The sequence below is a fragment of the Mobula hypostoma genome, chromosome 17, assembly GCF_963921235.1.
Source record: "Mobula hypostoma chromosome 17, sMobHyp1.1, whole genome shotgun sequence".
Lineage (NCBI taxonomy): Eukaryota > Metazoa > Chordata > Chondrichthyes > Myliobatiformes > Myliobatidae > Mobula > Mobula hypostoma.
In genome coordinates, this window is record NC_086113.1 from 32,536,525 (window position 1) to 32,559,778 (window position 23,254).

At 39.5% G+C, this 23,254-nt stretch overlaps 1 protein-coding gene across 2 annotated transcripts in view; it reads left to right on the top strand.

Annotated features, from left to right (window-relative positions):
* Window positions 1-2,175: 2,175 nt before the first annotated feature.
* The window catches only part of LOC134357915 (sodium-dependent neutral amino acid transporter B(0)AT3-like), a 53,791-nt gene continuing 32,712 nt past the window's right edge, over window positions 2,176-23,254 (top strand). The window contains exons 1-4 of one of the 2 annotated variants that reach the window (XM_063069685.1): window positions 2,176-2,674; window positions 8,513-8,653; window positions 10,819-10,956; window positions 20,497-20,681. In XM_063069685.1, the coding sequence (XP_062925755.1) occupies window positions 2,518-2,674; window positions 8,513-8,653; window positions 10,819-10,956; window positions 20,497-20,681 (621 nt within the window). In that variant the 5' untranslated portion in view covers window positions 2,176-2,517. The remainder of the gene's footprint in view (window positions 2,675-8,512; window positions 8,654-10,818; window positions 10,957-20,496; window positions 20,682-23,254) is intronic. The other variant, XM_063069684.1, reaches the window with a different exon arrangement.

The window sequence follows — 23,254 nt, forward strand, 5'->3', positions numbered from 1 at the left end:
GAGAAACTGTATTCTTCAATTTATGTAAAAACCATGGATGTGTTCATTTTCTAGTAAAAAGATTGGCATGTATACCATACAGTGGCATGAAGTTATAACTAATGATCTGAGCAAATTTCAGGTTATCAATACAGCCTACTGACTAACCCACCCAAAAATGGCAAGACGCCTCTCTCCTTCCTATTTCTGATAAAGAGCCTTTGACCTGAAATGTTAACTCTGTTTCTCTCCCCACAGATACAGGCTCACCTGCAGAGTATTCCCAGCATTTTCTGTTTTTATTTTAGATTTTCATTATCTGCATTTTTTGTATTTTTATTATTACTGTGGAGGCATCACCATGGGCATTGAAATGGCTTGTCATAAACAGTAGGGCAATCCACTATGAGCCAAAATACTCCCTATGAGAAACCTTAATGTCTTAAAATTACATGGTGAAAATCATGGTTGTTAACTGAATTGCTAGAAGTTAAACTCAGATACAATAGACTTGCAGAAAATAATCTTCCAGGGAATATTGCAGGAAGGACTTGGTCCATTCTATGTTCTCTCCATGAAATTAACAGAAATAAAATTCAATGGCTCTTATAAAGGGCAATTGATCATTCCTGCCAGATTCTCTGTTCTGTGATAAAGTAGATAAATTTGACAATTAAAACATGCAGACACAATAGGGACAGGAGTGGATCACCTGGCCCTTCACACCTGTCACCATTCAGTACGAACATGGTTGATATGCCCCAGATCTTACCTCCATTTCTGCACGTTCCCTATCGCTCTCATGTCCCTGATCTATCAAACATGTATATACTTCCTCTTTAGATCCTCCTGATAATTTACTTCACATTTCTATTGGATAGAGAGTTACAGATGTTCCCATGCTCTCTGAAAAAAACAGGCGATGTAAGAATTTGGTCCCTTTAAACTTTGATCTCTTGACTCCACACTGCATTTCATTCATGTTTAAAAATCTACCAACCCAAGTCATGAATGATGTCTCTGACTGGGTATTCATAGTCCAATGGGACAGAGGATGCTAAACGCTGACCAACATTGAGTGCAGCATTTCATTCCAATCTGCTTAGCCTTTATTGAAAGGCCAACACTTTACTCAAGACCACAATTCCAGTTTGCACCTAGCTTGGAGAACCAGCAAACTGCAATTCAGTGAGATCAATTTTAATTCTGAAGATTGTGAAGACAATTTAATCTCTCTTCATCCAAATACGATATGAAAGTCAAATAGGATCGATCAGACCAGATCTGAATTGAAACAAGTTATAAATTTGACATGTTTTGAAGTTCATTTTAAGAAAGAATTATGAACAAAACAAATCAGTGGTTCTGTATTTCAGCCAGGAAATTCAATTGCAACTCCAGATCTATGCAATAATGTGGCATCAGAATTTGAAAGCGAGCTATTCTATCCTTGTATTGGTTTACTATACATGTCCTTCACCAGAATCTTGCAAAGCTTTGTCTGAAATGGTTTTAAAATAAATCCCATCAAATTAATAGTTATACATAAGCATATTCTATGTGACATATTGGTATTTGAAATTTTAAACAGTCCTATTATTACTAGGTGAACTTGCACTGTGACTGAATCTGAATGCTGAAGAGAAAACAAATATTGAGCAGGAAGTTCAGTGATGAACCCTGTGTCAATGACCACTGATAAAATATGGACTCTAGTACTTGGGCTTCAGTAACTCTCCTCTGCTCACTCCCCCTGTGTGTTCCTGCACATGTTGAAATCTGCAAAAACAAGACAACTAATCTGCCTTGAACCCTTCCCCCCGAAGCTCCACTGGCAAATGCAGTGCCCAGTGCTATACTGAGCTGTAAAGAGTTACACTGCAAGATCACTGGCTTCGATCCCTGAGTTAGGGTAATGAGGGTGATCCTATTCACTTCAATGTCCCTAGACAACAAACGTGAAGAATCAGCCATGGGCTTCTGTTTACTCTCCAGCGACATCTGTCACTGCTTCATGTTTGTGGATGGAAGGTAAGTTCAACGTGTATACAACATCAACTCCATGAGAAAAATTCAATGAATAAACATGAACAGATTGTTTAATTTTTAATTTAAAAACACAAATGGTACTAGTGACATTTTAATCATTAACTCTTGAAGGATTCGTAGAAGCTATGAATAACTTTCTACCTTCATTAAATATTGTCAGCATCATTTACATTTGAAGCCTTGTGATTACTCAAGTTCCCGTTGCTTTGTTATCAATTGACAAACTCACCAAAACAGTAAATCACACCTATTCTAGGAAACTAGCTAGCTGTACATGGAGTCTGTACTAGAGAGGATATGTGATCAAGTGACAATTTCCACCAACTTCTGACTCCTCCCAATTTCCCTCCAGCTGACCTTGATTTGTGGTTTCCCACAGAACTAAGTCATCCATTACTTTATATTGAGAAAATATATAACACATTATTTGAAATCACAAGAAAGCACAGAAACTGAACATTTCAGTCTAGCTAATCACAACTAAATATCATGGAGGCTAATGGAGTGAATTATGGTGTTCTGGAAAACAAGGAGGAGAGGGCAAAGTGGGACAATAAGTTTCAATATATCCTGAGCTGCACTGGATTTGCAGTGGGTCTGGGGAATGTGTGGAGATTCCCGTATTTCTGTCAGACCTACGGAGGAGGTAAGTAAACATCACAGGTAGATCTCATACATATGCCTGTGGTTTACCTTCACAATTTTTCCTGCTATCTGCAATTCTTTAGTTTGAAAGTCACTGTGCTTTAAACATATGAAATTATAGCAACATAGCAGAGGCATGGAAGTGTTTAAAATAAATAGTTTAATAGCTGCGTAGAAGTAATTCGTCAAAAAAAATCAATAGAACTCATTCCATTTCTATTCCCATCACTTGCAGTGATTTGTGGGTTGATTTGTGAAATAATCAAAAACTAAAGTTAGTCCTTTCTCTAAAGAAACACCTATCATTCTTGTAATAGGAGAACATGATTCAATTATTTTTGTCCATGACTTATCATTTCCTCAAATATTTTCCACTTTGGTCAGGCACTATTATATGAAACCAAGGCACTATTGTCTTAATTAATAATGGTACAGAAAGAGGCCTTTCAGCAGAGCTTGCATATGCCAGTCAAGTCATCTATTTGACTAAATTAGTCAGCTCCATCATGGGTACTACCTCCGTAATAGCCAAGACAACTTCAAGGAGCAGAGCCTGGGGAAGGCGTTGTCCATCATTAAGGATCCCCACCACCCAGGCGCACCCCCTTGTCATTGTTACCCTCAAGGAGGAGGTACAGAAGCCTGAAGGTACACACTCAGCAATTTAGAAACAGCTTCTTCCCCTCTGCCATCCAATTTCTAAATGGACATTGAACCCTTGAACACTACCTCACTACTTTTTAAAACATCTGGAAAACATGACAGATTCAACATTCAATCCAACAACAACAAAAAAAAACTGTCCCGCCAAAGATTCAGTCTGTCAGGAGGTTTACGGGTGCGCTGTGATCTGCGCACTACCCCCGGTGACCCAGCAGGCATCGCTGGTGAGGGTGTTTTGGGCGGATCTGGTTTTGGGGGCATGAGAGGGGTCTGTGTGTCTGCATGAGAATGTCCATCCTCCTCAGGGGATCCCGACCCCTCTGCCAGCATCTCGCCCTCTGGCAAAGTCACTGATGGACATGCTTCTGCAGTAGTCTGACTCACAAATGGAAACTCCATGGAACTGTCTGCCTCTGAGCTGGTATCATGACGCAGGTGCACATGGTCCTGATGTCTGTGGAAAACACACCCATCAGTCAGCTTAACAACATAGGAGACGGGACCACTCTGCTTAAGAATAACCCCAGGCAGACATTGCTGATTGTTTCTCACATAGACCTTGTCATCCGGTTTTAACTGTCTCTCTCTCGCATGTTGATCATGTCCCTCCTTCTGCTTTTCCTGCTTTCTCTCCACTTTTGCCTTCATGTCTGGGCGCAGCAGGTCCAATCTTGACTTGGGCCTACGCCCCATCAGCATCTCTGCTGGAATGCGGGCAGTCGTAGTCTGTGGCGTGAGGCAGTATTGAAACAGGAAACGTGAAAGCCGAATGCTAAGAGAGTCCCCTGTCATTTGCTTCAGGCCTTCCTTCACTGTCTGAACAGCCCGCTCAGCCAAACCATTGGACGCTGAGTGGAAAGGGGCCGTCCGAATGTGATGAATGCTATTCTGCTGCATGAACTCACTGAACAGTTCACTGGTGAACGTTGGGCCATTATCAGTGACCAGAGTGTCAGGCAACCCGTGGACTGCAAACACTTGCCTGAGTTTGTCTATGGTTGAGGGGGCTGTGATGTTGCTTTGATCCATTTAGAATGTGCATCTACCATTCCAAGAAATGTTTACCCGATAAAAGAGCCAGCAAAGTCCAAATGTAGCCTAGACCAGGGGTGGTCTGGCCACTCCCATGGATGCAAAGGAGCTGGTGGTGGCATATTCTGATTAGTCTGACATTGCGTGCATGATTTTACCTTGTTCTCCAGATCCTGATCCATTCCTGGCCACCAAACATAGGATCTTGCAAGGCTTTTCATTTGAGACACCCCTGGATGAGTTTCATGAATTTCCTCCACAATCTGTGAACGGCCAGGGGGAGGCACGATGACCCTCATCCCCCAGAAAATGCAGACATCCTGCAGACTGAGTTCTGTCTTGCGTTTGGCATAAGGCCTCAGTTCCTCTCCTTCCATGACTCTGGGCCAACCTTGTAAAAGAAAAGTCTTGACTTGGGACAGTACTGGGTCCCTCTCTGTCCACTGCTTGATCTGGGTCGCCTTTACAAGTGTCTCTGACAGCCTCTCCAATGATAACACAGTCTCTGGAGGCACATATGTAGTAACAGGTGTCTCAGGTAAAGGTAGTCGACTCTGTGCATCGGTGTTTGCAATATCCCCACCCACTCTGTACACTATAGTATACCGGTAGGCTGACAATGTAAGAGCCCAATGCTGTATCCTGGCTGAGGCTAGCGGTGGGCTGCATCTAGTCTCACTGAACAGGCTCATCAGTGGTTTATGATCGGTATAAATTGTAAATACGCGTCCATAAAGGTACTGATGAAAGCATTTGACTGCAAAAACAATGGCCAGACCTTCTTTGTCTAGCTGTGGATACCCCTTCTCCGCAGCTGTCAGGGTTTGTGAAGCAAAACCAATAGGCTTCTCTGAACGGTCCTCCATTACATGTGAGAGAGCTGCCCCGACTCCATAGGGCGAGGCATCGCATACAGGGGTGATCTCCTTGTCTGGGTCATAGTGAACTTTACTTTGACTTTCAGGTGGCTTTTGACAAGATACCTCACATGAGGTTCATAATCAAAATACAGAGGAGATATGGATTCAGAGTTAAGTATGTGAATCAGTGCAGAATTGGCTCAAAAACAGAAAACAATGAGTTCTAGTGAGAGGATCACTTTCACACCTAGAAGATGTTAAAAGTGGGGTTCTGCAGTGATCAGTTTTGGGGCTGCTGCTATTTTTAATTTACTTTATGCATTTGGATAATCACATAACAAATAATCCATTAAAGCAAAATTGGGGGATGGGCTGATAACATTCAGGCAGCAGAATCGATACAGTTAGATCTAAACAAAATCCAGAGGTGGGCAGCTAAATAACAGATGAAATTCAATGTAAGAAATGTAAGATATTACATATAGGAAGTAGAAATTTAAGGCATCCGTTAGTCTTGCGAGACCATGGATCTGCGCCTGGAAAGTCTTCGCTCTCCAGGGCGCAGGCCTGGGCAAGGTTGTATGGAAGACCAGCAGTTGCCCATGCTGCAAGTCTCCCCTCTCCACGACACCAATGTTGTCCAAGGGAAGGGCATTAGGACCCATACAGCTTGGCACCAGTGTCGTCGCAGAGCAATGTGTGATTAAGTGCCTTGCTCAAGGACACAACACGTTGCCTCGGCTGGGGCTCAAACTCATGACCTTCAGGTAGCCAGTCCAATCCCTTAACCACTTGGCCACGTGCCCAAGTAGAAGAAGAAATATTAGATACAAATATACAATGGGGGGTCTTGAGTTAGAAAGTGCACTGAATGAGAAGGATTTGGGTGTTCTGGTAGACTCACCACTATCAACATCTAGACAATGCACAGAAGCGATTAGGAAGTCTAATCGAATGTTGGGATATATAATGCAGTCAGTGGAATTCGAGTCTAGAGACATTTTCCTTAAGCTGTATAACGCACTTAGGAGGCCACACCTTGATACTGTGTACAACTTTGGTCTCCATATTTTGCAAGGGATGTAAAAGCACTGGAGAGAGTTCAGAAAAGGGCAATGAGACTCATTCCATGTCTGCAGGGTAATAGTCATGAGGAAAGGTTGCAATAATTAAATCTTTTTAGCCTAAGTAAACGTAGAATGAGAGGAGACATGGTAGAAGTGATCAAAATCATTAAGGCTATAAGTAAGGTGGATGCCAGCTACTACTTCAAAATTAATCCAGCAACGAGGACACGGGGCCTTAGGAGGAGACTCGATGAAGGGAGATTTCAAACTAACATCAGGAAGCATTTCTTTACACAGCAAGTTGTAGACGCATGGAACGAACTAGGGGTGTAGTTGAGAATAATACCTTAGAGACTTTCAAATCTAAACTCAATGGTTATTACAACACATTATGTGATTAGGAATTTGGCAAGCTTTGTTGGGCTGAATGGCCTGTTCTTGTCAAAAACTTTCTAATGTTCTAATGTCAAAGGCAAAGAGCTCAGAGTGGAAGTGGGATGGACAGCTAAAATGATAGGTGGCTGGCATTTGTAGTTTCGATTTGCTTTTCTATCGCCAACATAAGAACGGTCTGAACAATCCACAAACCCACGAACAACAACCTCACTATTACAAACAAGAGAAAATCTGCAGATGCTGGAAATCTGAGCAACACACAAAAAAAAAATGCTGGAGGAACTCAGCAGGCCAGGCAGCATCTATGAAAAAAAAGTACAGTTGACTTTTCTGGCTGAAACTCTTTGGCAGGTCTGGAGAAAAATGCTGAGGAGTAGATTTGAAAGGTGGGACCCACGCGAGTGTCCTCATTATTACATTTTGCACTATTTATATATTCTTGTAATTTATAATAACTTTACATCTATGCACTATACTGCTGTCACAAAACAATACATTTCACATCATTTAAGTCTATGATAATAAATCTAATTCTGATTCTGATAGTTAAGGTTTCCATTTAAAACTAAGTATGCCCTAATAAACCTTTCCCAAGAATGGTGTGCTTAAATAAGGAGTCAACTCTTGGTGATGGTTCCTCATCATGTGCAGTTACTAACTTGCCTCTAGACTTTATAAACACTTTCTGTTCAAAGTGAAACACTGATCATATGTACTTGCCTGAAAATGTCTATCAAAACTTTCCTCTCAAGACTTAAGCATTTTTAAAAATTCATTTATGAGATGTGGGCTTAATAAGCAAGGCCAGAATTTGAAGTTTGAATCAATTATTCTGCAGGAAAAATACTTAACGTTTGTAAAATTTGTTTCTCAGGTCCAGAAATGCTATTCAGCAGTAGTTATGTATTAGCAGGTTTTAAAAACAAGAAACATCTTATCGATGATGCTTAACATTTTCAGTGATTCCACTGCAACAGGATTACTTAAAATAAAAAAGTTTGCATCAATTTATTAATTCAAGGATCAGTGAAGTGTGAATGAACAGCAGCCTTCAGAACTTCCTGTTAAAACTGTGTATGTATAATTATCGAAGTGGTTACCAGTTTCAGAGAGAAATAATGTGAAGCCTGTCAATTTCAGTCATTGCACAGAATAAAAATATGAAACCTTGGAATTAATTAGCAGGTCGAGCAGCATCTCTGGGGGAAAGAAACAAAGTTAATGTTTCAGCATTTAATGCTGCAGTCTGCCTCCCAAGATATATATCTGAATGAGAGATTAAAGTGGGGAACAGTGCAATACTTTTTTAAAAATGTTATAAACATATAATTTTAATTTTCCATATTTTGATATCTCAGAGCTGCAAGGTCCCATTCTATCTTTTGTCTAAGGATTCAATTTCATGGTTGCCCCACTTTTGCACCTCTCCCAACAGACCAGACCCAAAACAACAGGCAAAAAATGTCCACGGTCTTATGAGGACTTCCATCTGAAGAGGTGTTGAAGCAACATTGCTCAAACTTCACCTGCACAATTCTTCATATTTCATTTAATCTCCTTCTTCCTGCTCAATTTCAGTGCAAGTCTTGTCAATATTTTGGATCAGAACTCATAATTTTTCTGACAGTGGAGTATAGTTACTCACTGCTGTTAATCTCATAAGCGTACATCATTTTCAGTGCTACCCACTGGGAATTAAACCCCAGGCAATGAAGTGCAAAATGGGGAAGAATTGCAGAGAGGAAAGAAAGGCACTCAACCACAAACAAAAATAAAATTTTGCTGAAGTTCTTTCTTTGTCTTTTCAATTTATGATCACAGGAGCCTTTTTAATTCCTTACTTTATTGCACTAATCCTTGAGGGGATTCCACTGCTTCACCTTGAGTTGGCAATTGGTCAGCATTTCCAAAGAGGTAGTATTGGTGTCTGGAGATCTATTTCTCCCTATCTGGGAGGTATAGGTAAGTTCTCACTTTTGAGATTTAAAAAAATAACTGTTTTAATTTAGCAAATAAACATTATTAATGTTCTTGAATAGATTGCATTTATACATTATTTGTAGATCCCCCAAGCTTAAGGTTCACAATGAGAGGAGCTGTGCTGTAGAATAGAATCTGATCTTGGATGACTATGAGCCTATTTGGCATGAGGTCAACTGTTGACATTAACAAAGGTTTTTAATTGGGACCGGGGAGTTCATTATTGTAGTAATACTAACAAGGTACCAAGCATGCAGAGTAACAAAAAGCGTAAAATCAGTTTACATCTTGATCATAGGAAAAATAAAGATAATCAACTTGTAATACTTTCCTAGTGTAGCTGTTATTCAGACACTGCTGCTCCCTGACAAACAATGGTCCAGGAACAAAAATTCTCAAGTAATTTCCACTATCTCATCCCATTCAACGCACTAATAACTCCCAACAGCTGTTCATTTTAAAATTATTTCTAGCCCATAATTTGAAAATATTAAAACCACCATTGAAAGCACCCTAGGAGGGTAACTGATTTCTCCTTCCAAACCTGCCTAATGACAGATAATACTAGATAGCTACGTTTCACTGCTATAGCAGTGATAACCTGTCTGCTTTTCAAATTGACACCAACCTCAATAGGTTCAATATGCATACGATATACAAATGCATATGATATACATCCTGAAATTCTTTTTCTTTGCAAGCATCCACAAAAACAGGAGAACTGCAAAGAATGAATGACAGTTAAATGTTAGAACCCCAAAGAGCCCCCAACTCACCATGCAACGCATAAGCAGCAACCAAGCAATAATCCCCCCTCCCCCACCAGCAAAAAAGCATTGGCACCCCCCCGCCACCAAGCACTGAAGCGTGCAGCGAAGCATCAATAAAGACACAGTCTTGCACTACCCCAAAGATTACTCATTCACCCAGTATTCTACATACCGCCGGCTCGCTCTCTCACTAATAAGGGAAAAAGAGATGTCCTCATTTCACAGCAAGAGGGGAGACATAACAAAACAACTCGATGATTTATGGTGTTAGAAGTCTGTTGCGTCTCTTTTTCCAATCTGTGCCCAAAGAACTTGGGACCCTGGGCACACAGCCAGCAGCCATTTTGCTGCTTTCCACCTTCGGTTTTCTCCCACAACATATCAGTCGGCAGCACCAGCCTCAAATCAGCCCGTCTCCAGAGCAATGAAAACTGGGCACCCTGATGGTGTGCTAGTCTTCCAGGCCACGTCCTTGGCATATCAAAAAGCAGCCGGTTGTGAGGCCTTGAGAGCGGGTCTCGTTTCCGCAAAGAGCCAAAGTCAGCGCGTAACTCCAGGTTGGGGTCTTCAGAAGAACTTGGAAGGGGAGAAAAGAGATATCAAAGATAGAAATAGAGCTGTTTCCGAAGATACAAGCAAAGATGTCGCTGTTAGGCACCATCTTCCTCCTAAGCTCAACGATCATGGATGCTTGTGCTCTCTGTCTACTTGGTTTACTTTTTGAATACTATATGCTGGAAAGGTGCCTTACCCCCCACACTATCTTACCTCTCTTTTCCTCAAGTAGCATGGAACTCTTTAAAATCTGATTTTTTTCTGTAATCTCTGTGATTTCAACTAGTCACAGGAGATTCCAATTTCATAGCAAAATTGGTCAATGTTTTCATAAATGAATTGATTCCAGTTTCCACTCTGATACACTGAAAATTAAAACACGAGGAAATCTGCAGACGCTGGAAATTCAAGCGACACACACAAAAATTGCTGGTGAACGCAGCAGACCAGGCAGCATCTATAGGAAGAGGTACAGTCGAAGTTTTGGGCCGAGACCCTTTATCAAGTCCAATATTTTTTGTGTGTGGCACTGAAAATTAGTAAGGTTTGAATCCATGCATCTACCTGGTGTATACTTGTGTGCACAGACCTCTCACAACAATAATGAGACAGATAAATAGTTAACTGTTGCTCATTAACAGATATATTATACAATCAAGTAGCCTTTAAACGTAAGCAGAAGACCGTCTGCTAATGCAAATAGTAAATACCCTCTCTATAAGTTTATATTTTGTAGATTTAATTGTCAATTCCAATATAAAGTATCTTGTAACTTAGTTATTCATTTCAGTTCTGATCAATATCTTCTTTGTTTTGTCACAGGCATTGCCTCAATGCTGACAACTTTCCAGCAAGGGATGTTCTATAGCAGTCTCCTTGCATGGACCCTGTGGTACTTCTTTCATTCATTTGAGGAACCACTGCCTTGGAAAAACTGTCCTTTAAACAACAACCGAACAGGTTAAAGATAAAGATGTTTAATTGTCTTCTAATTTAAGGTCAATGGCCTGCCTCCCTAACAGTACTTTTTATTCGCCAGATGCAACCTGACCAACTTATCATTTAGAGTCTTTTCTGGTAATATTTCCAGATTTCAACGTCCAGGGCATTTTACTTTTGTCCTTTGGTTTATCTGCTCAATGACATATAGTTGCAGGAAAGATTCATCATATCTGGGCGGATGTGGCCACATAATCAAAATCTGCTGTTGATCGCTGCACTTCCTTTACATTCCAGCACAGAGCACAATGGTTAGTCACTGTAATGTCCCTTATTTAGGCAATTGACACAACTTCTACTGGAAAATGGGAACTCCACCAACAATGGCAGTTATTGGGAGTTACCTATCACTGGGTGAACGTTCAGAATCAGTGGGAGTCTCAAGCATGCTCACTGGGTGGTCTGCCCTGACTATACCTCTATTCTTTCCACTGCAAATACACCACCTCAAGATTCATTATCAAACCCCACATCCAATAAAAAAGTATTGTGGCTATATAAATACTTAAATTCACTAACAGTCATGAAACTCTCACTGGTAACTGGAAACACTGACAGAAGGAAGTTTGAAATTGCAAATGCACTTCCTTGGAACAATTCCGAGATTCTTTTAAATCCTCCTCAGTTGGTCCACATCTCATTCTCACCCGGTTCCATGCAGATGATGATGATCGGCACCTTACATCTGCTCGAGAATAAAAGAAATGAGTAGCTTTCTAATATCCCCTTTTTAATATTTTAATATTCTATTGACGAGTTTCATAAACCTAGCTGGGGGTGGTCTGAAACTCCAACTCAGCGTGAATCCAAATCCCACCAAAATAGTTTCCTTTTGTTTTTATTACTATCTGAAACTAGTAGATTCTAGATGCAAGTTGAGTCTAATGCAGATGCTGTTGACTTATAAGTGAGATTTTATTGATACTGTAGAAAGAGTGCAAAGGAGATTTACAGTGGAAACCATAGAAAGAGTGCAGAGGAGATTTACAGTGGATACCATAGAAAGAGAGCAGAGGAGATTTACAAGGATGTTGCCTGGATTGGAAAGCATACCTTTTGAGAATAGGTTGAGTGAACTTGGCCTTTTCCCCTTGGAGTGACGGAGGATGAGAGGTGACCTGACAGAGGTGTATAAGATGATGAGAGGCATTGATCGTGTGGATAGCTATAGACTTTTTCCCAGGGCTGAAATGGCTAACATGAGGGTGCACAGTTTTAAGCTGCTTGGAAGTAGGTACGCAGGGGATGTCAAAGGTAAGTTTTTCACACTGACAGTGGTGGGTGCATGGAATGCACTGCCGGCGACAGTGGTAGAGGTGGTTACAATGGGGTGTTTATAGAGACGCTTAGATAGGTACAGGGAGCTTAGAAAAATAGAGGGCTATGTGGTAGGATAATTCTAGGCAGTTTCCAGAGTAGGTTACATGATTGGCACAACATTGTGGGCCGAAGGGCCTGTAATGTGCTGTAGAATTCTATGTTCTATGTTCTACGAATTGCAGGTGGCGTCATTTGAGGAACACGGTAAAGAATTGGGTGTGACTAACAGTTTCAGAACCCGCCTTTACAGTTCCCATAAGGGGGGTAATATTTTTTGGAGTTTGAGCTGGAATTACAATCAGGTTTCAAAGATTAAAGAGAAGTGTGGTTAACCAGTGTCCAGCCAATACCATATGAGAAGTGAATATTTAACAGAATCATCGCTCTGTTGGTATTTTGTTTATAATGTGGAATCTTAATATGAATACCTGCTACCATTCTCCATAAAATGTAAACAGCTCTATACTTATCACAATAAAATTACTATTGGCATATTACAGTAAATTCCATGAGAAGCGTGATCACAGCTGCCTACTCTATACAGTTCCACTTTCTATAGCTTTCTATGGAAGTTTTTTAACAATAATTCCCTCTGCTTGATAACAACAGTATCAGGGTAGAGAGAAAAAAAACAATGTCTGGTTTGATATTAACTCAAAACGCTGTCCACAGAAATTGTTTCTCTCCAATTCTAGATAGTCATCGAGATTCAGCTGTTGACATGCCTGGAAACTTGGTGCATTGGTTACTGTCCAGTTGGCTTCTGCTGATGATTACCAGTGGGTTGGTTATTGTTCCTGACCTGTGGCAGGACCATCACATGGCTAACTGCGTAGCTGAAGGAAGGCGGGATTGTGGTGTCGTTAATTCTGCTCTATGCCATCAGGGTTTGGGGTGGACTAATAAAAATAGAGTCAATGATATGCCCAGTCTGAAAATCCATTATTTTAAAGAAAATAGATAAACTTTATTCCACCATTTATTTTGTGACCTCACGTCATTGCAAAGCAGTCACAGCCAATGAAATTTTGTTGACTGTTCTAATGTAAACTGAGCAGCACCACCAATGAAACTGATTTGATTCACCAAAGGCAGCTCAGGTTGGGCTGTGAGATGATCTGATGTATATATGAGATGTCTGCCCAAGACCACTAATGCTATCTTAAGCAATTTTTCTAAAGCCACATACAAGTCATTCATACTTTATTTTTTTCCAAACTGTACAAAACTATGACAAAAAAAATTTTAAATATACTTCCTATAAGTGCACATTTTAATATAAATGCTATAAGTATGCAGGGAATTTCCATTTTTTTATCTGAATCTTCATACAATTTTTCAGTCCCATGATGTAAAAAAAACTTAAATAAGCTAAATTCCAGATAACTCATTAGCAACATTAGTTAAATACATCTACAGCATCACCATAGCATTCTTTGGATATTACAACAGAAGTGATGATTGATGATTGAGAACTGTTCTAAGACAGCATCAAAACATTTAGTTCAGTTTGTTCGTGTGACTTAATGTGTCAAGTTTTCTTTTATTTGCATTGCCTAGTTTTCTGAGCAGATGACAATGAGGCCACACTGAAACTGTCATGGGACCTCATGTGTAATTCTAACTGGTGTCCTGAATAGCCCACAGGCTTTTCACTTCTGGCCTGCAAAATAAAGTGAAACTGGTTAGAAGAGGCCCAAAATATATCTTTCTCCTTCTTTGCATTCCTTTGTGAGGACAGAATATTGAGCATTTGTAACAAGGAAAGGTAAATTACTCCTGCTCCAGGCTCAGATCCCCACTCCTGAATTACTACATCTGTAACTTCCTCTTGGCAAATTTCCCAAGTATCAGGCAACATTGTTGGTGCCCAAAGTTAGACTCCCATACACCAACCAATAGCAACTTCATAATATTTTGAGAGGTTATTTGACAGAGGGCATGAAGATTAGGCCAAAGGAGTAAAACTCTCCCAGGCCTGATATTTTTATTATAAAAGAAGAACTGATGCTTGTAACCTGTCTGTAGGATTCCCACACACATAAATAATGCTTAGAGAATTCAGTATGTAAACAGCAGAGAGATGAGATCTGACTAATGTATCCAGAAATAATAAACAGCTTATGTAATATAGATTTAAGCAGATCACTTAATTCAGTCTATATTTGCAAAACTGAAGGCTAATTGTGTATTTAATATTTAAGTAATATTTGAGTAATATTGTATATACTGTATATATTGGTTGATTAAGCAGTCTTGTTCATTTAAATAATTGATTACAAGTTATATGTATGAATATGTGAATTGCATATGTCATCACTCTACCATGCGAGGTGTGTGCCTTGCTTAAAGTCCTATGTCTTCCTTTGAATTAGTTTAATGTTCTGACGTTACAAAAAATAACATTAGCCACGAGATATTTTTAAAACAAACCTTAGACGGGGACTGCAAGTGTTCTACTGACACATTCAAGTGCAGTGAGAAATTCAAGTTTAAAAAAAGCACAGTGAGGAACACCCAAACAGAGCAGTCCATGTTCTTTGGAAGGAAAGTAACCAAGATCGAGTTTAAAAAAAGCAGTACACTGAAGAATTCAGGATTCATAAAGAGTGAGTACTGGGAGATAACAATCATTAAAAAAATCAGAAATGGTTGGCTACTTCAGAGAAATTGACACACTTGATTACACAAAAGATAACTAGAATATGTATGCTGAGCCAGTTCAATAATATTTTGAAGCAAATGAAATAGCCAATGAGAAGCAAGTACCGATTCTGTTACGTGCATTGGGTTTAAAGACATACAATTTGCTTCAAAGTTTACCTGCTCCAGCCAAACCAGCAGAATTGAGTTTTGCTGATATTGGCAAAGTAATGGAGGAACATTTAGAACTGAAGCCATTGTTGATTGCAGAACACTGTAAGTTTCTTAAACGGAATCAAAAAGAAGGGGAGTCCATTTCGGTGGACATGGCTGAATTGAAGAGATTGTCTGAGCATTGCCAGTTCAGTAATGGGCGTAACGATGCACTGAAAGATCATTTAGTTTGTGGAATCTTACAAGAAAGCATTCAAAGACAGCGCAACTTACATTTAAAAGAGCAGTTGAAATCACAATTTCAATGGAAACTGCAAACAGAGATGTAGTTGAGTTGCATTCAGGAATGAAGGTGAGTGTGAACAAAATTGCAAAGTCTAAACAGAAACCAGCTTGGCTGAACAAATTGTCTTACTGTTGTGACAGGGCCTCACATAGACTAGTTCAATACAGCCTTAAAAGTGACACCTGCAGAAAATGCAACAACATAGGACACATACAACGAGTATGTTGGGCAGACAGAAATAAATGGACTGCGGAAGGAAGAGGAAGAAGATAAAAAGTCAATATGCAGTTTCAAAGAAGAGCACTAACCTGCATGCTGTTGATGAAAAATCTGAGAGTGATCAGAGTGACTCAGGACTGAATAGCCTTTAGATTTACAAAGTGAAAACTGGCAATAAACAAGCAATATGGCTTGCTCCAGAAGTGAATAACAAATTAATTAATATGGAATTGGACACTGGTTCATCTGTTTCAGTCATTCCACAGAATGTGCATGAACAGCATTTCAAAGAGACTAATCTGAAGCCTGCAACTAACCAACTAAGAACTTATACTCGAGAAAAGATAACTCCAGTGGTAATGTTGCTCGTAACAGTGAAATACAACAACCAGCAAGCCACATTGAGCTTTTATGTGGTAAAACCAGGAGGATCAACATTGTGGGGGTGTGATTGGCTGAGACAACTACAACTTGATTAGAGATCCATTCACCATTTGCATGTCACATCTCCTGCAATTAAGTCAATTCAATGTCATAGAGTCATAGAAAAGTATAGCACATAAACAGGCCATTCTGCCCATCTAGTCTGAGCATTTTAAACTGCCTACTCCAATCAACCTGTACTGCACCATTGCCCTCCATACCCCTAGCATTCATGTACTTATCCAAACTTCTCTTAAATGTTGAAATCAAGCTCATATGCACCACTTGCACTGGCAGTTCATTCCACAATCCCATAACCCTCTGAGTGAAGAAGTTTCCCCTCATTTTCCTGTTAAACTTTTCACCTTTTACCTTTAACCCATGACCTCTAGTTGTAGTCCCACCTAACCTCAGTGGGAAAAAACCTGCTTGCATTACCCTATTGGTGCCCCTCATAATTTTGTTTACCTCTATCAAATCTCCTCTCAATTGTTACGTAACCAGCAACAATGAATGTCAATCGAGACAGGTTATATAAAAACAACCAAATATTTATTAAATACGGATAAAAAAATAAAAACAAATGAAAACCTTAACCGGAAGTTAACCGCTATGCGGCCGTTCAACAAATCGTCACTCGGCACTGGTTCTTAAAGCGTTAAATGGGAAAACAGTTCTTAAAGCAGTAAAGTCAGATACAGTACTTAAAATAGTAAATTCAAAAGTCCAACAGATTTATATATTCAATTAGGAGAGACTTCTCTGGAGAAGGATTTCTTCATGGACGCGACTTTCCTGCTGGTTCAGTCCAAAGGATTCACGATGAAGGAAATAAACGGCTTAAAACAACTAACCTTAATTTCTTCTAGAGAGAAAATCCCACATGAACTACCCTTCTCTTTCGGCAGGAGTTATCTTCGATGCAGGTCGCTACTTCTTCAACGAAGACTCAATAAGGTCGATCCTTTATTAAACTGCCAAACATTCCCAACTTCTCTTAACACCTTCATATCCTGTACTTCAATAAAGTCTTCACTCTCCAATACTGCTGGAAAAAGGTACATCAACACATCTAGCAAAAATTGCCAGTCCAGCACTATTGTACCTTGCAACAGAACGTAACACTCCATTTTAAAGATGAAACTGCATCACAAAATAAATACGCAACAGAAACGGAGACACAGATGCACGTTCTAGCTGGAAAACTAAAAACTAAAAACTAACTGCATCATCTGAGGTCTTCCCTTATATACCCGTGGTGAACATATCCTCACATGACCTCACATTGGGGGGAAAATTACATCAGGTGACATCCAAAAGACCATTACATCATCCTCACAAGAAAGTCACAAGATCTCCTTCAGGTATGTAACGCAATCTTCTATGTTCCAAGAAATGAAGTCCTAACCTATTCAATCTTTCCTTATAACTCAGGTCCCCCAGACCTGGCAACATCTTTGTAAATTTTCTCTGTACTTTTTTAACCTTGTTTACATGTTTCCCATAGGTAGGTGACCAAAACTGCACACAGTACTCCAAATTAATCCTTATATAAATTCAATATAACATTCCATCTCCTATGCTCAGTACTTAAATTTATGCAGGCCCATGTGCCAACAGCTTTCTTTATGACTCTATCAACCTGCGACACCACTTTCAATGAATTATGGATCTGTATTCCAAGATCACTTTGTTCTACCCCGCTCCACAGTGCCCTACCATTCACTGTGTAAAACCTACCCTGGTTGGTCTAACCGAGGTGCAACATCTTGCACTTGTCTGCATTTTCCCAGCTGGTCCATATTCTGCTGCAAACCACGATAGGCTACCTCGCTCTCCACTACAACCCCAATCTTGCTGTCATCTGCAAATTTGCTGATCCAGTTAACCATATCATCATCTAGATCATTGATATAGATAACAAAAAATACCAGTCCCAATAACGATCCCTGTGGAACTCCAGTCACAGGCATCCAGTCTGAGATGCAACCCTCTACTACAGCTTTCTGCCTTCTCCCACAAAGCCAATCTTCTACCTCATCTTGAATACCGAGCAACTGAACCTTCTTAACTAACCTTCCATGCAGGAACTTGGCAATTGCTAAAGTCAATGTAGACAACATCCATTTCCTTGCCTTCATCAACTTTCCTGGTAAATTCCTTGAAAAGCACTATAAGATTGGTTAGGCACGTCCTACCACACACAAAGACTATCCTTAATCAGTCCATGTCTATACAAATACTCATATGCGCTATCCAGTCCCTAAGAATAGCTTTCAATAACATTCCCCCTATTGATAACAGGCTCACCAATTTATAATTTCCTGGCTTATTCTTTGAGCCTTTCTTAACCAGCGGAACAACATTAGTTATTCCCCAATCCTCTGGCACCTCACCTGTTGCTAAAGATGATTTAAATATGTTGATTGGTTTTAGGCTGCAAGAGAGTTCAAGCAGTTGTAAGCATTCGGCTTTTGTGAATATAAAGAACCAGAATCTACTCTGCGTGTATTAAGGTTATTGCATGAACATCAAGTGGAAGACAAAAAGCTGCTTGTAAAACTAGATGCAAACACCAAAGCCAAGCTGGATCAATGGAAAACCAAAAACAAAGGTTTCAATGGAGATACGAAAACAGAGGATTCATGAGATGATTTTGTGGATGAGGAAACCAAGAGCAGAGACCAAATTGAAAAGGGAGCATAGAAGGATTAATAAGAGAATACTCCAGTAAATTAAATATAGCTTCTAAAGATCAAGATGCACAAACTAGAAAAAGGAAGCAAGATATCCAGGGTTATCAGACCATTTCACACAATCTCAGAATCAACTCTACAACCACCACAGAAGGAACCCCAGAACCAGAGAATGTTTTCAAGCAGAGTGATCATGCATGTCAGAAAAGATATTATCTCACAAGAGTGAGACATCATCTGCTGCGATGAAATCTTTAGGCCTGAATGGGACAACATAAAATTTACCTTGCTGTGGATGTCTGTATATAGTAGTTGTATTATATAATATACTGTGTATACAGTTGAGATGTATTCTCTATTGAGTTGAAGTTTATAGCCAAGCTGAGAGAAGTGTTGTGTAGTTAATATTAAGCAATATTTGAGTAATCTTGTATGTATGTATTGATTGATTAAGCATTCTTCTTCATTTAAATAATAAATTACTGGTTATATGTATCAATATGTGAATTGCATCAAGCTACCATGTAATACTGTATTAGACTGTATTCATTAGAGTATAGAAGAATGAGAGGGGATCTCATAGAAACATTTCGAATGTTGAAAGGATTGGACAGAGTAGATGTGGAAAGGTTGTTTCCCTTGGTGGGTGAGTCCAGGACAAGAGGCCATAGTCTTAGAATTAGAGGGTACCCAGTTAAAACAGAGATGAGGAGAAATTTTTTTAGCCAGAGGGTCGTGGATTTGTGGAATTCGTTGCCACATACAGCTGTGGAGGCCCGATCATTGAGGGTGTTTAAGGAGGAGATTGACAGGTATCTAATTAATCAGGTATCAAGGGATATGGGGGAAAAGGGGGAAATTGGAACTAGATGCGTGAATAGTTTAGTTCATGGGGGAGCTGCGGAGCAGACTCGATGGGCTGAATGGCCTACTTCTGCTCCTTTGTCTTGTGATCTTGTGAATACGTGCGCACCTCACTTAAAGTAAACACAAGGTTAGACCCGCATTCCCGAACTCCCATGTCTTCCTTTGAAGTTACAAAACATAGCAAAATACATATCAGAGCTTTCAGGATAAATCATAGGTTGAAATCTACTCCCTGTGGGGTTTATGGGTAACATCCAGTGACACCACAATAAATGGATTAATATTGTGATTTTTCTTTATTGTTCAAGCACGGTACAAGTCTTAATTTAAAACATATAAGGATGAGGTTAAAAATGGATGATGAATTGTTGTATAAAAATTAAATATTTCCTTGTAGATGTGATCAAGAATATATCATTGCAGGTAACAGTAGGTGTTGGCGAAGGGTTGCATTAATACATTCTTCATTTCCCCGAGTGAAAGGGCATATTACAAAATTTGTTGCCTTGTATCTGTATTGACTGACCACTCAAGGACTGAACAGACTAGGAAATCCTGATAATCAACAAGCCAGGAAATAGTCTATGAAGGAAATAATATTGATAGAGTGAACTTCTCGTTCCATTATTTATTAAGTAATTCAATTTAATGTTTCGCTGGTTTGCCCAACATATAAAGTTCATTGATACTTTGAGTTCCAGGATTATTCACACTAGAAGCTCCTATATTCTCCAAGTTGCTGGTACATCATGTCTCCTAATAATTTTGCATATTAATGTCTACTTTGTTCCACATTTAATTTTATTTATTTAGTAATATTTTTGATATCTTGCTTTTGGGCAATTCTACTCACTATCTTTCATATTTTTTTAGGGTTTATTAAAGAGTGTGAACAGAGTACTTCTGTAGATTACTTCTGGTACAGAGAGACCTTGAATATCAGTCCTGATATTAGCTTAATTGGAGACGGCCTGCAATGGAGGATGGTTTTGTGCCTCGTTGCTACTTGGTTCATTTTGTATCTCTGTGTTACTAGAGGGTTTGAAAGCTCTGGAAAGGTGAGTTGTAAATAAAATAGCATATGACATTTTAGATTCATTAATACTTTAAGAATATTTGGTAAGGGTATTTGTTATGTTCAGCTAGCGTAACTTTATCCGCAAAATTACCCCAACCCTAACCTCTGAATTGTCATACACATTATTCTTACTGGTCACATTGAGTTTTAGTTTTACAGAATTCTTCGGGCAGAGTTCTCATTTATAATCCAGATAGTTTAAAGTGTTAAGGTGACAGTGGCCAGGATCCTATTCAGAGCCTGGATCTCTGAAGGCTCAGTTGATAGGATTCACACCTCTGAGTGTAAGTACAGAAGCAAATAGAGAGCCCAGTGGCATGTTGTCATGACAACAATTTACCATGAATGTTAAAAAAACAAAAGAGCTGGCTGCCTGGCCATTAACTTCAGAATGGGAGCGGGCGGTGGCGGGCGGGGGGGGGTACAATTTGAAGTATGGTGAGCAGTTTTGGGCCCCATGTGCGTGGATGGCTGGCATTGGAGAGGATCGAGAGGTTTACGAGAATAATCCTGGCGATGAAAGAGTTAACGTATGCGAAGCATTTGATGGTTCCGGGCCCGTACTCACTGGAGCTTTGAAGAATATTGAAAGACTAGATAGAGTGAACGTGGAGAGGATTTTTCTTATTGTGGGAGAGTCTAGAATCAGAGGGAACAGCCTCAGACTAGAAGGACATCCTTTTAGAACAGAGATGAGAAGGAATTTCTTTGGCCAGTGAGTGGGGAATCTGTGGAATTCATTGCCACAGATGGCTGTGGAGGCGAAGTCATTGAGTATATTTAAAGGAGGTTGATAGGTTTTTGATTAATAAGAGGATCAAAAATTACAGGGAGAAGGTAGAAGAGTGGAATTAAGAGGAATAATAATTCAGCCATGGGGGAATGCAGAGCAGACTTGATGGGCCGAATGGCCTAATTCTGCTCCTATGTCTTATGGTCTTTCACAAAACTCTATGTAGATCCAAAAGGTGGAGTGCAGACCAGGTCTGAACCCTTAAAAGATGTACTAGTTTAAATATAATATCATGAATGTTAATTTTCTCAGGATGCATTCAAAATAAACATATGTTCTCCAGGTTCTATTGCAAGGAGCAGAGAGAACACAAAACACCATTAGTACCTGCATGTTATGTACCCATCCGGTGAACCCAGAACATCAAATCTATCTACCAGTCTTTGGCATGGTATCATAGAGCATAGATACAGGCCCTTTGGCCCCACATCTCAATGCTGACCTTTTTGTCCATTGACAATAAAACTATTCACCTGTAGAACATAGAGCAATACAGCACTGTACATGCTCTTCAGCCTACAATGTTGTGTCAACCTTTTAATCTATTCCAAGATCAATCTAACCCTCCCCTCCCACATAACTTCCATTATCCTTTCATCCATGTGCCTATCTAAGAGTCTTTTGAATGCCTTTAATGTATCAGCCTCTACACATCCACCTCCTCTGTGTAAAACACTTACCTCTGATGTCCCCCAAATTCCTTCCTCCAATCACCTTAAATTTAAATCTGTAAATATCTGTGTCCTTTTAAACTGGACTGTCTGAATGTCTTAAATATACAGAATGCATCTAATTTCACCACCTCCACTGGCAGACCTTTGCAGATATCAACCACTGTCTGTGTATTCACATAAATACACAGATTTACATGAATACCACTGTCTAGGCCTAACTGTTTAATGCTATTGTGTAGTGACTTTGGCTTATACCAGTCGTAGATTTTACTATTGGGACAATGTATACCCTGTTCATGTTCCATAGTCTTTCAACTTCCTCTTTTAATTCAGCATATTTCTGGTGTTTTTCACTTCTTGATTTCTGTATGTAATCTGGTTTGGAATGGCTATATCTATTAAGTAAGTTGTTCTTGCTTGTTTATCCTGTAGTATTATATTCAGCCAGTTATTATGGATTGTCCGACCTATAGTAATGGATTGGTCGTAATATAATTTGTAGGACTCTGACTCTAAAACCGGATCAGGCTTATATTTATAGTAAGGTATTGTATCCATTATGAGTATGTATTTTAAAGCAAGATTTTGGTGAATGATGTTTGCCACTTGATTATGTCTGTGTAAGTAATCAGATTGAGTTAAACTGCTTCAGGATCCTATAATGTATTGGATTGTTTGTTTCTCTTGGCATTTTCTGCATTTATCATCTTGTTGGTCTTTTATGTATTTTTGATCATTTTTTGTGTTAACCACCTGGTCCTGTATTGCCACAAGGAACCCCTCTGTTTCTGGGAAGAGGTCTCCAGCTCTGAACTAGGTGTTTGACAATTTCTTGTCAACATCTAGTCTGCTCAGATCCTGGGGATGTCTTCCATGGAGGGTCATGCTCTTCCATTGGTTAACCTTTTCTTCTTTCTTTTTTCCAGTATTTTTATTGATTTCTATATAGAAAAATACAGAGTCCAAGAGAATACATTTTATAAAACAAAAGAAAAAATATAATAATATCAGATACAGTATATTGAATCACGTTAATGAACTCCTCACTCTATATTCATATAGATTAGATTCATTCGTGTATTAGAA